Genomic DNA, 15,096 nt, shown 5'->3' with positions numbered 1-15,096 from the left:
CCTGTGTTTGATGATGGCATTGAAGAACTATTGGTATAAACACCATGCTGAGGGGGCTGTTGATGCGCCGCTGAGGGGTTGCAAGCTGTATTTCGATGGTGGGCTGACACATAGGGAGATCCTAGTGATAACGGATCGTGAAACATGTAAGGATAGGCATCGCGTTGTTGTAAGCATGACGGGGTCATTGATCCTAAGGAGGAGCTGTCAACGTAAAAAGATTAAGATGAAACAATTACCTTGGTAAAGTTTTTTAAAATATTTGAACTTTTTTTTTAAATTTGTAGGGCTGTAGGCTGCTTTGTAAGTCGGACTTTGGTAGGCATAGACATAATCAAATCGTTACGCGAAAAAATCGTTTCGCAAAAAAAGTGCCAAGTAGACAAGTTTTATACCCTAGCAGTGGAAGTATTGAGACATTTACCATAAACCATGTACATATCTAAACAGCAGAGTCGATACAGTTAAGTCCCGTATCAGTCCCTAATATAGCTGCCAAGGCAATAATATAAAAACATTAAAAAAGGATCCTTCGTTGTTATAACCATTACTTGTAGAGTTAAAGTGTATACTAGATTCGTTGAAAAGTAAGTAACAGACAGAAAGAAGCGTTTCCGACCATATAAAGTATATATATTCTTGATCAGGATCAAAAGCTGAGTCGATCTGGCGATGTTCGCAGATTCTAGATACAAAGCAGAAGCGCAAGTTTGTTGACCCATGTTGCCACTCTTACTCCAACACCCACAAGCCGCAAAAAACTGTGACGCCCACATTTTTTAAAAATGTTTGGATATTTTTTCATAATTTTATTAGTCTTGTAAATTTCTATAGCTGCGCACACTCTAACGCCCACCAATTACCCAAAACTGCCACGCCCTCACTTTTGAAAAATATTTCGATTTTTTTCATATTTTTATTACGTTTTTAAATTTTAATCGAAAAAAAACTAACGCCCACAAACTGACCCGAACACCACCCAGACACTCTTGAATTTTTTTTTGATATTTAATTAGTCTTGTAAATTTCTGTAGATTTCCAAGAAATTTTTTGCCATGCCCATTTCAACGCTTTTAGAAACCTACTTGTAATTTTCAGCCATAGTTGCAATCGGTTGTGGGATAGATGGGTACATGGTGTTGAATCCAGAATTTAAGGGTAGCCGCGGTGCCGCTGGCTGAAGTGGTGGGCTTTCAGAGCTGGTGTGTGTAGTATTAGCTTCACCACCCAAAACCTATTTAAGAAGGTATAAGGAAGTTTAAAAACATCATGATCACAAAAAATTTCTTACAGTTGGTCCATTTGAAGCCTCAGGAAGGCTATTACTAATTAACGCAGATGATGCTCGTTCCGCGACGTTGATTGCTGAGTTGACAATCCCTGGAGTCGAGTTGTTTGACGTTGCGACGGAGGAAGACGCAGTCGTTACTGAAGGATTATTTGCCGTGCTGGGTCGACCACTGCCGTCCACGGTATCGGCCGATCTTCTCTGAGTTCGCATTTTTTCTTCTCGGCGCCATTTAGCTCGTCGGTTTGAAAACCAAACCTATTAAAAATATTTCACGATGAAGGTTATTGATTTTTATATGTTAAACAAACTTCATATTTCTGATATTAAAAAATATATTTTAATAATATAATATATTTATATATAATTAACTATGTAAACTAAAAAAGAAAATAAATAATGTATGTAGCTACATATTTTTAGTTACTAGCCCGCCAACGAAATCCGCTGACTCGATTCCTACGTTTTTTTTATTTTAAGCGCTTATAATAAACAGCTTATTATCTTTACAAGATTTTTAAATTGACTTCAAATTTAGTATGTATTTTCAAAGAAAGTCTTTTTATAGCCGTTACTAGGTTCGTTAAAAAGTATTTAACAGGTAAAAGGAAGCGATTCCGACCCTACAATATATATATCTATCTATATCTTGATCAGGATCAACAGCGGAGTCAATCTGGCCATGTACGTCCTCCTGTCCGTCGATATTAACGTCAAGATCTTGGAAACTATAAAGGATAATAAGTTAAACCTAGTGCAGATTCCAGAGACATAGACGCAGCAAAAGTTTTTTTCCCAAATTTTGCACTTTGAAAAATGTTTTGATATTTTTTGTATTAGTCTAGAAGACTTTAGAAAAGCTATACACATTTTAACCACGCCGCTTCTTACGTAACAAAAGTGTCGAAAAATTTTGTTATTCGTAGAGTAAAAGCGTTTAATAGATTCGTTGAAATTTATGTTACAGGTAGGAGAAAAATGAAAAGTGTAATGTTTGTTCATTATTCTACATATATGGCTTGTAAATTTCTATCGATTTGCCCAAAAGCTTATTGCCACTATTTCACTATTGAAAAATGATGAGTTTTTTTTAATTATATAATTATTTTCCCAATTTCTAGAGGTATTCCAGAAAATGTTGAAATTTCTCGTTCGCACTTTCACTGGCTGAGTAACTGTTATCTGAGAGTCGGAGAACTCGACTATAGCGTTCCCTCTTAAGAACGTATCACCCATCCAGGAAAAACGCTTGGCTCACGTTACGTTATGTTGGGCAAAATGCTAAACTTAATTTCAATACATCGTTGATATGTATGATAACATAAAAACTATTTTTATTCCTTTAAGTTTAATAACTAATCTTAATTTTATTCTTTTAGGCCAAGCCAAATTAAAGATTTGAAGAATATATTCATTCCGATTTTAAGATAGGGCTTTTAAATTTAAGCACGAAAGGTATCAAATTAGAGACATAGACGCGGCTCAAGTTTGTTGACCCATATTGCCACGCCCACTCTTACGCCCACAAGCCGCTTAAAACTGTCACGCCAACACTTTTAAAAAATGTTGTGATATGTTATCATATTTTTATTAGTCTTGTAAATTTTGATCGATTTGCCAAACAAATTTTTACTACGACCACTCTAACGCTCAAATATTTACATTTTTTATTTGTATACCACAAAAAAAAAAAAAAAAATTAATGAATTTGGTGTACCAATTATTTTGTTGTTATTTACTGTATTTTCGTAGGTAAACACGTACAGACTTGTGTGTCATTTCGTGCTCTTTATTATGTAGATTGTTAAGAGCTTAGCGAAAAATATCAGTTGGCTACTTTTACGATTAAAAACTGTAAAAACATAAAACATAAATTTCATTAGTGGCACCCACAGCCACATGTATGTAGACTAAGGTAAGGAACGGTGATGCTGTTGGTATTGATTTTTATTATGACGGAAGTGGAAAGAGCATAACCAATGTTTTTTTGAGAAAAAAAAAAACACTTGCAGTCTAATGAACCTACATATTTCTTTGTCACGCAGTTTAGTTTAGGAGAAATCACCCTTTGCATGCGGTTTTACTTGTAACATAACAAGCGAAATAAAGTGAGCCGAAGCATTAAAGATGACAAAGGGGTGAAAACGTATTACAATACTTTTTGCTTTAATATATTTTCCCCATGACATTTATTACCCAGCGTTATTGTTGCAGTTCCCACTCCGGCTTCCGACCAAGCCCTTAAAGCTTGGTATATCCCGCTTCGCCCCCGTTATTACCACTCAATGCGAAAAATCACAAGAAGCTTCAAGTATTTTTACAGTCAAATTGTTTTTATTCACTTAAACAAATAATCAAGAGCGGAACGATAAGTATTTCATCTCACTTTGACGACAAAACAACACAGCTTTAGGGGTGAAAAGCATTTGAGGGATGACTTCTAAACCGCCCATTCCGCTGCTTATACTTGACGCCTCGAGTTAAAATGTTTTACAATTATTTTGCAAGATTCAGTATAGTAAATTATTTAAGATTATATAAAACTTCGACACTCTTATGCATGTGTTGCAAAAATACCGATAAGTTGTGTATTAATGGATACGCATGATTTTTGATCTGATTTTGAAATATATACATATATGCATGAACGCGGTCATTAGCCGAGTCGATCTGGTCATGTCCGTCTGTATGTGTATCGTTGCGTCTGTCCGTCCGTAAGAATGCTGTGATTTCGGGAGCCATAAAAGTTAGAAAGTTAAAATTAGGCTGCAGATTCTGATGACACCTAAAATGTCAAGGGGAAATACAATATCGAAAAATGTTTCGATTTTTGTTTATTTTATTATTTGTGTTGCCCATTCTAACTCCAGCAATCCGCCAAGCTAATTATAATTTCAATTAATCTAATATAACCTTTATATTGGGTAGTAGACAGACCAACATGACCAGATCGACCAGATATTAAATAATTTATTGTAAATGTAAATGTATATATATACAGCATATGGTTGGAATCGCTGTCTTGTACCTGTTACATACTTTTCAATTAATCTAGTATACGCTTTCACACTACGATTAACGGATGTATCAAGAAAGGAAGCTTTGGCTTCGGCAAGCTGAGTTTATATAGCCTTAAAGAATATCTTTTCTATAATTTTCTATTTTTTAAGCAGATTTGTTATATAATGGGTCGGTATTTAGGGCGCTAAAGTGGACGTGGCAATTAGATAAAAATTTACACGTCCAATAAAATTATGAAAAAATATCCAACAATTTTTCAAAAATGTGGGCTTTGCAATTTTGGGCGGCTTAGGGTGTGGGCGTAGCAAATTTTTTTTGGAAATCGATAGAAGCTTACATATACAAAAATGTGAAAAAATATTAACACATTTATCAGAAGTGTGGGCTTGGCAATGTTTTTTTGGTTTGCGGTCGTTTGAGTAGACGTGGCAACATGGGTCTAGAATTTGTATGGTGTATCTCAAACTTCTAGCTTTTATAGTTCCTGAGATCTCGACGTTACATCTTCTGCCTGTTACATTATTTTAGACTAATCTAGTATACCCCTTTACTCGGGTAACGGGTAATTACTGTGCTCCGGATTAGCGCCGAGAGTAATTTAGGGGTGATTGTATTTCTTACTTACGAGTCGTAAAATCTTTATATATTGGAAAAAGTTTGTTTGCGCTAAACTGGGCGTAGCAATATTAAAACTTTCATATATTACAATTTGAATCGGCTGGCGCAATTCTAGTTATGAAACATAGAAAAAATGATAACGAAAAAAAACGTGACAGCAAAATCCTCACTCGAAGTTAAAGCGGAGCTATCGATTTTGACGATTAAAATACTACATTTTTCATCAAAGCTAACATAAGCGCAATAATAATTTTTGTGCCGAATATTTTACTTATAAAAATCATTGCTTTAATTAATGCGTGTGCATTCGAAGTTATTTTAAATTAATATATATAATATAAATATATTTAATATAAAATATATAAAATAAATGAAATACTTTTTTGTAGGTGTCGCTTTTATAGCCCACACCATTAATGATCGATCAAATTATTTTAAATTTGCTAATTGCTAATAAAAACACTTTTGGGGAATTTCATAAACCATTTTTTTTGTTTAAACATATTGACATAATAATTACATAATTTACAAAAATATAAATAAATTGAGCTCTGCAAAAAAGGACTACAAACAGAATATAATTAAACAAAACTGAAAGACAAACCTGAATACGTGCCTCTGGCAAACCAATTTTATCAGCAAGCCTTTCTCGAGCAAAAACATCGGGATAATGTGTTCTTTCAAATTCTGTAATGCACGTCGATAAAAGTTCAGATATATATATATTAGTGATTAATTCTAAAATAGACCTTATGGTATGTATTACTGTAAAACGAATATATTTTGAAGTTATAAACAGCAAACATGCGAGCAATTAAAAAATGATAATTAGGTTTAGTATTACGTAAGTTTGAGCATCAACTGATTTTGTATATATGGTTTGTATATGGTGTTTCTCTACGTCGCGGCAATAAAGAAAACGAAATCAATTACGTTTTGTTTTTAATATTTGCTCGAAGTTCATTCACAGAATTCGACTATCTTTGAAAGTCGATACCGTTTTATTTTTATTCTTTAGCTATTTATTTGTAAAACTAATAATATTAAAAAAAATTGTTATAATGAAGTGTTAAGTGGTGAGGAAAGGTAATAACCTAGGTAAAGTACAACACTTTGTTACCTTTTTCGAGACTGTCAATTTGCTCATTAGAAAATGATGTCCGATTGCGCTGTAACTTCCTTTTTAGGCGCAACCGCATTTGAGAGTCTTCGTCCCCGGATGAATTATGTTCAGAGTTGCCATCTGATGTACTATCGTGAGAGTTTGTATGCGAAACTTCTATTGAAAATTGTAATTCTAAAACAAAAACGGAAAACAATATAATACGTTTTTGTTTAAGATGTACTTCAAAAACAAGGAGAAACACCAGTGTCTTGACTGTCACAACCATACGTATCCGCTTATACGAACAGACGGATTTGACTACATTAACCAGGCTAGCGCCTTTGATAAAGAATATATTTAGTACTGTCAGACATTGCCTTTTACTACTGTTGACAACGAGTCATACGGAGTCGTAAAATATCATTATATATGAAAATGTTTGTGGGGGCAAAGCTGGGCGTAGAAACTAGAATCGGCTTGTGTAGTGGTATAAAATAGCTCGTACCATTTTACTGTACGAGTAAAAGGTATAAAAATCATAGTTTCCATATACTTGTTAAATCTATATTTACTGGAAAGGTATATGAGCATCGGCTTGCTAATGGTAGCTGCTTTTTTTGTTTAATGTAGGATTAGAAAACGAAATGAATTTTAGAATAGTTGGTAGTAGTCTATGTATTTTCATTAATTTTACTAACAAACGTATTTCCTTTTCTGAAATGGTTTAATTTTCTTCGTCACAAACAAACGACATTAAACGGTATTAAGGGGTCGGTTGATGCTTATTGGTAATGAAGACATATGCTAGCTCAATTTATTGATTGAATAAAACACAATTCAAAGTATCAGAAGCTGGAATAGAATTCAATGAAACTTAATAGCAAATAACAAATGACCAACAAATTAACTATATGTTTGCCCTGATGTTTGCTCATCTGTGACAAAATACTTGCAATTGTTTTCAACCCTCTTTGGAGTCGGAAACATTTTATTTAACACAGGGACCTTTCTTTCAATGGACAATATTCTGATCAAAGAAATTGGACAGAAGGAAATCTCTACAATTTTAATGCCTAATAGATTTACTTAATTGTTTGTTTTAATCATAGGAACAAATTTTGTACATTATTATATATATTTGTATCCAATATTTCTACTTGCCTCTTTTTTGAACATCATCCCGATCGGCCTGCCCTGATAAATTTGCAGGAGATGTCACTACGGAAGCTGCTGGTGGTAGCGTCAAATGTGCCGTCGTTGTATTGCTTGGATACCATGCCCATCCGCCCGTTTGGCCATTAAACATGCGAAGCTTTTCATAAACGGATTCGTTTTGTTGTTGAGCTTGCTGCTCCTTTTGTGAAGCCAGGTTTCGTAAGACTCGATTAATAGATGAAACCTGCAAATAATCCCAGTATACTGCGTACAATAAAATACATGAACACAATATGTACATTTCCAATTGGAAAAACTATGTGTACTGAAACACAAGCAAACCAACAAACACTAACTTCTTATTTACTGACGCTAGCGAATGCAAGGCCTAAAAAGGATGTGCTTACAAGTCTTCGAACGGCATTATGTACATAAATAGTACACATATACTGAGTATGATGACTCTAAGCCATTTTAAATTACTGAAGACCAAAAGTATTTCCTACTTCTTTCATGCTTTCTAACCAAACTCGTCATGGGTGCGTAACTTTTTGAGCCAACCCCCATTCTTCATTTCTGCTTCTCGATTGGCTAACAAATATTTTAGCCAATCCGATTTTGAGAGCGAGAAAGATATATACACAGAAATCTATTATACTTATTATTATGATAGCTCGGTTGTCGATTCTAGACCCCACACTGCGCATTATTCAGAGTATTCTTCGTAAAGCAATAGGCTATACTACATTCGCTGTAATATGTAACAGGTAGGAGGAAGCGTTAATCGTAGAGCAAAAGGGTATACATATCAACGAATCTGAAGAGTTTGTAACTGCTACAACAAAGTGCTTGTATTTTCGATAAGGATCACTAAAAGCGTTGATCGTAAAATGTTCGTCTTTATGTCCGTATAAGCAATGTGATCCGGGAACTACAAACAAATGCTAACAATTTGATATACATGCAGGTTCTGGTAAATCTAGTAACGACTAGTAACGTATGCAGTTAAAAACTTCGACTAAAGAGTTTTTCTTGCTTGTTAATGATATTCTTTTATAAATGATAACACACGTGTAAGTCCATTAAATTTAATATAAATTTTGTACCCTTTGCTCGAAGAATAAGACGTTAATAAGAGATAATAAATAAGAATACATTGTAATTTCACTTACAAAAATCAATCTTTTTAGAGCATAAAAATTAGTGCTTTTGTAATAGCTAAAAATAGCAAAATAATCTGAAACAAAACAAGAGAGAATACTATAGTAGACTTCTCCGACTATCAGATACCCGTTACTCAGCTAGTGGAAATGCGAACGCAAAATTTCATAATTTTTCTGGTATATTGGTGAATAAAATTAAAAAAAATTTAAAAACTTGTTCAAAAGTATGGACGTGGCAGTTTTGCTCGGTGGGCGTTAGAGTGGGCGTGGAAAAAAAGTTGTTATTATTGTTGTTGTTATTGTTATTGTTATTGTTGTTGTTGTCTTATTAAGACTAATAAAAATATAAGAAAATATCAAAAAACTTTTAAAAAGTGTGGGCGTGGCAGTTTTGGGCGTTTTGTTTTTGGCAAATCGACTGAAATTTACAAAACTAATAAAAATATGAAAAAATATTAAAACCTCTTACAAAAGTGTGGGCGTGGCAGTGCTCGGCGGTTTGTGGGCGTTAGGATAGGCGCTTATGTCTCTACAGTCTGTATGCTTTATCGCAACCTTCTATCTTTTATAGTTCCTGAGATCTCGACGTTCATACGGACGGACAGACAGACAGGTCACATGACTCGGCTATTGATCCTGATCAAGAATATATATACTTTATATGGTCTGAAACGATTCCTTCTACCTGGTACATATTTTTCAACGAATCTAGTATACCCTTAAACTGTACGAGTAACGGGTTTATATATTTTGCTATTTTCCGACTAATAAAAGGAGCAATTTCGGCCATTTTGAGTATATTCTAACAAACAAGTCTCTCAAACTAGTCAGCAAACTGCATGAAACTTGTCTAGCAACCTTCTTGTTAGGTGACTTACATGTAATAAAGCCAAGGCACTTCTTCTTAACGTTCCCTCGCGATATATTTAATTCTAAAGTGTACATGTTTTTAAAGGCAAGCTTTAAACAGATTTTGTGAATACGTGAACAACGTCATTAGGAGACATGAAATATGCCACTTTCACAGTCGACTAAAGTGCTGGCACGTGCTTGGGCCGTAAGCCAAACGTTGTTCTTTATTTAACAGAAGTACATAGACGTTGGATTGAGATATAGTCATAATGAATTACTCGCCCATTACATTTGTGAACAAAACATCAAAGGACATCAAATAAACTGAACCAGAAGTATAATCGGGAAATAAGGGGACGGACTTCTTTAGAAAAAACGAGTAAAGGGTATACAAAAAACTATAGAGAATGACATAGTTGGTTTTCCCCACCCGTTACTCAGCTAGTGTGAATGCAAACTCGAAATATTTCTGGGATATCGATAGATATTGGGAAATATAATGAGAAAAAATTTTAAAATAGTTCCAAAGTGTGGGCTTGACCGCTTCGGCGCCTTTAGGGCGTTAGAGTGGGCGTTGCCAAATTTTTTTTTTCAAATCGATAGAAATTTACAAAACTAAAAAAATTATGAAAAAAGTTTGAAAATTGTTTCAAAAGTTTGGGCGTGGCAGTTTTGTGCGGTTTGTGGGCGTTAGAGTGGGAGTGGCAACATGGGTCAGAAAACTTGCGCTGCGTCTTTGTCTCTTGGATGCTGAATCTGAACCTTCTAGCTTTTTTAGTTCCTGAGATCTCGACGTTCGTACAGACAGATTCGGCTATTCGGCTATTGATTCTGAACAAGAATATATATATATATATATAAATACTTTATTTAGTCGGAAACGCTTTCTTCTGCCTGTTACATACTTTTCAAGGAATCTAGTATACTCTATGAGTAACGGGTATAGCAAGAGATACCGATAATCTCGTTAATCAGCTTCCGGGATATTGATAGATATTGGGGAATAAAGTGAGAAAAAAGTTAAAAATTGGTCATGAGTGTGGGTGTGACGTTTTTGGGCTTTTTTTAGGTGTACGGATGGGCGTGGACAAAGTATTTTTGGTATACCGATAAAAATGGACAAGACAAACAATATAACGATGAAAAATCAAAACCTTGTGTGGGCGTGGCAGCTTTGGGCGGTTTGTAGGCGTTAGAGCGGGCATGACATACAAATTTCAGCATACCGATAGAAATTGAAAAGACAATTAATGAATATTTAATATCAAATAAAATATAATGTAATATAGACAAATAATTATATATTTTTTCATAATTTATCCATCGACTTGTAAAAAATGTTTGCCACGCCCACTATAACGCCCTAAAACCGAACAAAACTTCCACGCCGACATTTTTGAAAAATTGTTGGATATTTTTTCATAATATTGTTAGTTGCGTAAATTTTTATCGGTTTGCCAAATAAACTTTTTGCTTAGCCCACTCTAACGCCCTAAAGCCTCCAAGCCGGTCACGCCCACACTTTGGAACAACTTTTAAATTTTGTTCATGGTTTTCAAATATATATATATATGTAAATGTATATAGATATCCCAGAAAAATGATAAAATTTCGGGTTCACATTCACAGTAGCGGAGTAACTGGTATCTGATAGTCGAGGAACTCGACTACAGCATTCTCTCTTGTTTTTTTTTTTACTAAAATGGAATACATAGCATTAATATAAAACATTACTTATGTGTACTTGCTTAGCGGTTGCATAAGTCCGGATTTAAAAACGCTACAAACTATCAAGCCACAAAACCTAATCCCCTAGGTAAAGTATATTCCCTATCCTGAAGGATTTGGCGAAAAAGATAAAAATTTTCCCATTCAGGTAAAGACTTGTTTTTATACGGATTAATATAACTAGAGCATACTATCGAGAGACCCATAAAACCCAGAAAATGACATGAGAGTGCCGAAAATATCTTTTTCATAATCTATTTTAAAAAGAATGGATTGGTTTTGTCCCAAAATTATTTAATCCTTGTGCGCCCTTGCTTATAGCCTTTGAATCTATTATAGAGATCTTAAATTGGGATTTCGCTTGTGGTGCCCTTTCTCAAACGCAAAAATCTCAAAACGTTGATGAAAATAGATATTTTAAAAATTTAGCTCATTAATAGTACTGTAAACTTTGTAACTAGTATGGTTTCCGAGATTTCGATATTTATACAGAGGAATGGACAGGTAGACATGATTAGATCGACCCAGTGTTAAAAGCGGGCGCACAGAAGGGCATAGCCAGATCGACTCAGCTGGTGATTCTAATTTAAAACGAAAGAGAAAATTTTTTAAATTTGTACAAGTGTTGGCGTGACTGTCTTGAGATAAAAATTGTGCAGCCAAATAATACAATTAAAATATATTAAATTTTTTTTTATGTGGGCCGGACAGTTTTTGTGGCTTATAAGCTTGGCAACATCGGTAAACAAACTTACGCTGCGTTTCGTCTCTGGAATTTGCATGCCTTATCTTAACTTTTCTTAGCGTTTCATACGGTCACACGGACGGACAGACGGGCAAGGCCAGATCCACTCGGGTATTGATTCTGATCCTGGCCGGAAACGCTCTCTTCTATCAGTTACATTCGACGAATCTACGAATCTTTTGCTCTACGAGTAGCGGGTAAATTTTGTGTACATATACCATATAGGTTTCATTCTACCAGTTGCATAATGTTTACCCGATTTCAAAATTCATTTGGTGTATCGATCGAAATTGCAATGACAAATAATAAAAAATATTGAAAAAAATTTCAAAAAAAGTGCGTCACTGTTTCGGGTGCTGTGTGCACGTTAGAGTAGTCGTGGACAAACATTTTTCTTATGTAATGACCAATTTCCGCTTTACTGAATCTGCATGCTTAATATCTCCGCTTCTTTTACTTCCCGAGATCACAGCGTTTGTATGGACTGTTTAGAAATACATTTATATTTTATAGAGTCGGGAACGCTCTCTTCTACCTGTGAAGTTATTTTCACGGAATCCAGTAAACAATTTTACTCCACGAGTGACTAATCACTTTGGATGTCAATCCACGTATTGACGCATAGTTTTAAGAGAGTAAAAGTAACTATAAATAGCTGATGGTTTATAAGGCTGTATTAGAAAATTCTTTTGAAACAAACTTCCAGCTTTAAACATTTTAAATTTTTCACTTAAAACAGAAAAACAGGCCACTGGTCCTAGATTCTGATCATGAATATACATACATATTTTATAGGATCGGAAACGCTTAAAATGGTTAGGTAGATCTTTTATTAATACGTGCAGAAATATTATTAGGTGCGCAAAATATAACTCACACTTGGAATGTTATCACTATTGCAAACTTGTTCCGATAGCAGTCGATCTCGTATTTCCCACGCAAATATGCTGGGACATTCCCGTTTGTAATCTGCAATTTTTTGTACGACCGGAGTTGTAGCTACTCGTGGTTTTGAACCACCTATAGCTCGAGGTTTTATCGATCCTGTTTCATAATATCTAAAAAAAGAAACATTTATACATTTTATCCGAGTAGTCATAAAAGTAGATAATACATTGAATATACAATATCTTCTTTTTAAGATATGACTTTGATTTTTTTTGTATTTTAATCAATTAAATAGGTACTCATTCAATAATCAGAGTCACACAATGAGATATTGAGATGCGGGACCTTATTCAAATTTTCATATTAACAAAATCATTGATTGTCTAACTCTTAAGTATTTATAATGGCACTGCTCATATCTAATTAGTCTGATTAGTTTTAAGAAAAAATTAGTAGCAATAAGGACACGTTTAAGGTGTAAGTCAACCAAGAAATTTCTCAATATGGAAACTTTGTATTTGGTACTATACTCGAAAGCGTTAAATATTCTCAGAAAGATATAGACTTAAAGTAAAGTAAAAGAGGGATGTTTAGTATTGATTGAAAAATCAAAAACCAAAATGTTGGATGAACACAAAAAAACAATTCGGAGTGGTGGCAAACAAAGAAAGTCTTCAAATTGTCAGGCCTTACTGAAGACACATCATAAGATGCAGTACAGATTCTTTTTACAAGCTGCAGCTTGTAAAAAGAAAAGCGCGGCGGTTTATTAGTGGTGACAATGTTAAACGCCGTCGAAGAGTTTAGCGGCGAGATAATATTAATAATATTTTTAGTTGATAAGGCCCCGACGCTATATGTGTGTAGGCTGGACATACCAAGTACACATTGAAATAGTCAAATACAGCCGGTATGTATATGCTTTTTGTGCTTTTCTGGTAATGGAAACTTAAATAAATAGTGTGCGAATGGCATATGGGATTGAATATAGAAACATAGAAATGACAACAATAACGCCGCAAAGAGGTTTTTCCAACAAGCATATTTAGCTATTCGCCGAACAGAAGCTAAGCAAGCAAGTTCTCTTATAACAGACGATTCAACGCAATCTTACGGTTGTTAGTAGATACGAAATAGACTCGGAGGCATTCGGATCTTATGCATATAGAAACCACTGAAACGTAAGTTAAGCCATAAACTTACCAAAAACCAGAGCGAATGCTATAGTCGAGTTCCCCGACTATCCGACTACCAGATACCCGTCACACGGCTAGTGGAAATACGAACGCGAAATTTCTATTTTATTCTGGGATATCGATTGATCCGTTTTGGGCGTTTTGTAGGTGTAAGAGGGGAGTGGCCAAAATGTTTTGATATACCGATAGAAATTGGCAAGACAAAAAAAGGTGTTGGCAATATGGGTCAACAAACTTGCGCTGCGTCTTTGCCTCTAGAATCAGTATGCTTAATCTCAACCTTCTAGCTTTTATAGTTCTTGAGATCGACACATTCATACGGACAGACGGAATATATATATATATATAGGTCGGAAATATACTTATACATACTTTTCAACGAATCTAATATACCCTTTGACTCTATGAGTAACGGGTATAATAATCTAATCTTTCATATTTTCAAAATTTTATATCAGTCCCTGGTTTTAACGCCGTGCTTTTATAATAAAGTCCAACGTCAGAATTCTTAGCTGAGCAATTTTTTTGTTGGAAGCTAGTTTCGTAGTTCCTGTTTTGTTAAGAAATGCCTCACCTGCCCAAAATTTTGCTTACGCAACCGTTGGACACTTGCAGTATTCTTGAAATATCACAAGGACGTGCGCCGGAGTGAGCCAATTCGACAATTTTTTGACGCGTTGAATCGGGCAGTGGCCGGCCATTAACATATACTCCGCCCAGCTGATTTATTCCGCTATGGCCCGCAGTGGAGCACCCAAATAGAGTACTTTGCCCGACCGACGAGTGGGGATGCCCATGCATTATGTGTTCAGTTGTTAGCATCATAATTAATTATTTTTAATGCGTCGTTGGAGACTTCGGTGAAAATGTGCGTATGTTTATTATTGGAAGTGAGAAATTAGGAGTACTCCCTTTTTCATTGTTGTTAGAAGGGGGGTTTCGTTGCCAACTTTGTACATCCTATACATAATCTTCTTCACCTGGTAATCAAACTCCAGACTATCACTTCAGACTGTTTAACATTTATCACTTTTTACTTGCCAGGATATGAACTTTCACTTTATGAGTTTTGTTTTGGGTATGCACGATTGAAAGCGTTGGAGTGTTTTAACAGTGTATCATAAATGATTTATGAAAATGGTCCCGATATTTTCCGTCGAAAGTACGGGTCCGCAGCCCGGCGGCAGCGCCACGGATGGCGACCTAGTTTATTAATCTGGGAATAATTTGCATTCGAAATGATCGAATAGTGACGTAGATATCGGTTTAAGCTTGAACCAAAATTTCTTTTGCTAACTGGTTTCAGTGACGAGGTGCGCACTTAGCCAAGCGAAACG

General features: G+C 35.0%; 1 protein-coding gene across 6 annotated transcripts in view; it reads right to left on the bottom strand.

The window, feature by feature from the left end:
* The window catches only part of LOC6620100 (paired box protein Pax-6), a 19,122-nt gene extending 4,026 nt beyond the window's left edge, over nt 1-15,096 (bottom strand). For 2 of the 6 annotated variants that reach the window (XR_004362304.1, XM_032723960.1), the window contains exons 1-8: nt 14,334-15,095; nt 12,553-12,733; nt 7,194-7,431; nt 6,048-6,224; nt 5,532-5,614; nt 1,292-1,546; nt 1,086-1,234; nt 122-204 (exon numbers count right to left, since the gene is read on the bottom strand). Coding sequence is in view for 4 of the 6 variants with exons in the window: in XM_032723960.1 (XP_032579851.1) it covers nt 122-204; nt 1,086-1,234; nt 1,292-1,546; nt 5,532-5,614; nt 6,048-6,224; nt 7,194-7,431; nt 12,553-12,733; nt 14,334-14,584 (1,417 nt within the window). In the remaining 2 variants the exon portion in view is untranslated. Of the gene's footprint in view, nt 1; nt 205-1,085; nt 1,235-1,291; nt 1,547-5,531; nt 5,615-6,047; nt 6,225-7,193; nt 7,432-12,552; nt 12,734-14,333 lie in introns of all 6 variants that reach the window. The other 4 variants (XR_004362303.1, XM_032723962.1, XM_002044277.2 and 1 more) reach the window with 4 other exon arrangements.

The sequence above is a fragment of the Drosophila sechellia genome, chromosome 4 (genome assembly GCF_004382195.2).
Source record: "Drosophila sechellia strain sech25 chromosome 4, ASM438219v1, whole genome shotgun sequence".
NCBI lineage: Eukaryota > Metazoa > Arthropoda > Insecta > Diptera > Drosophilidae > Drosophila > Drosophila sechellia.
This window is presented reverse-complemented; position numbering and strand designations above follow the sequence as displayed.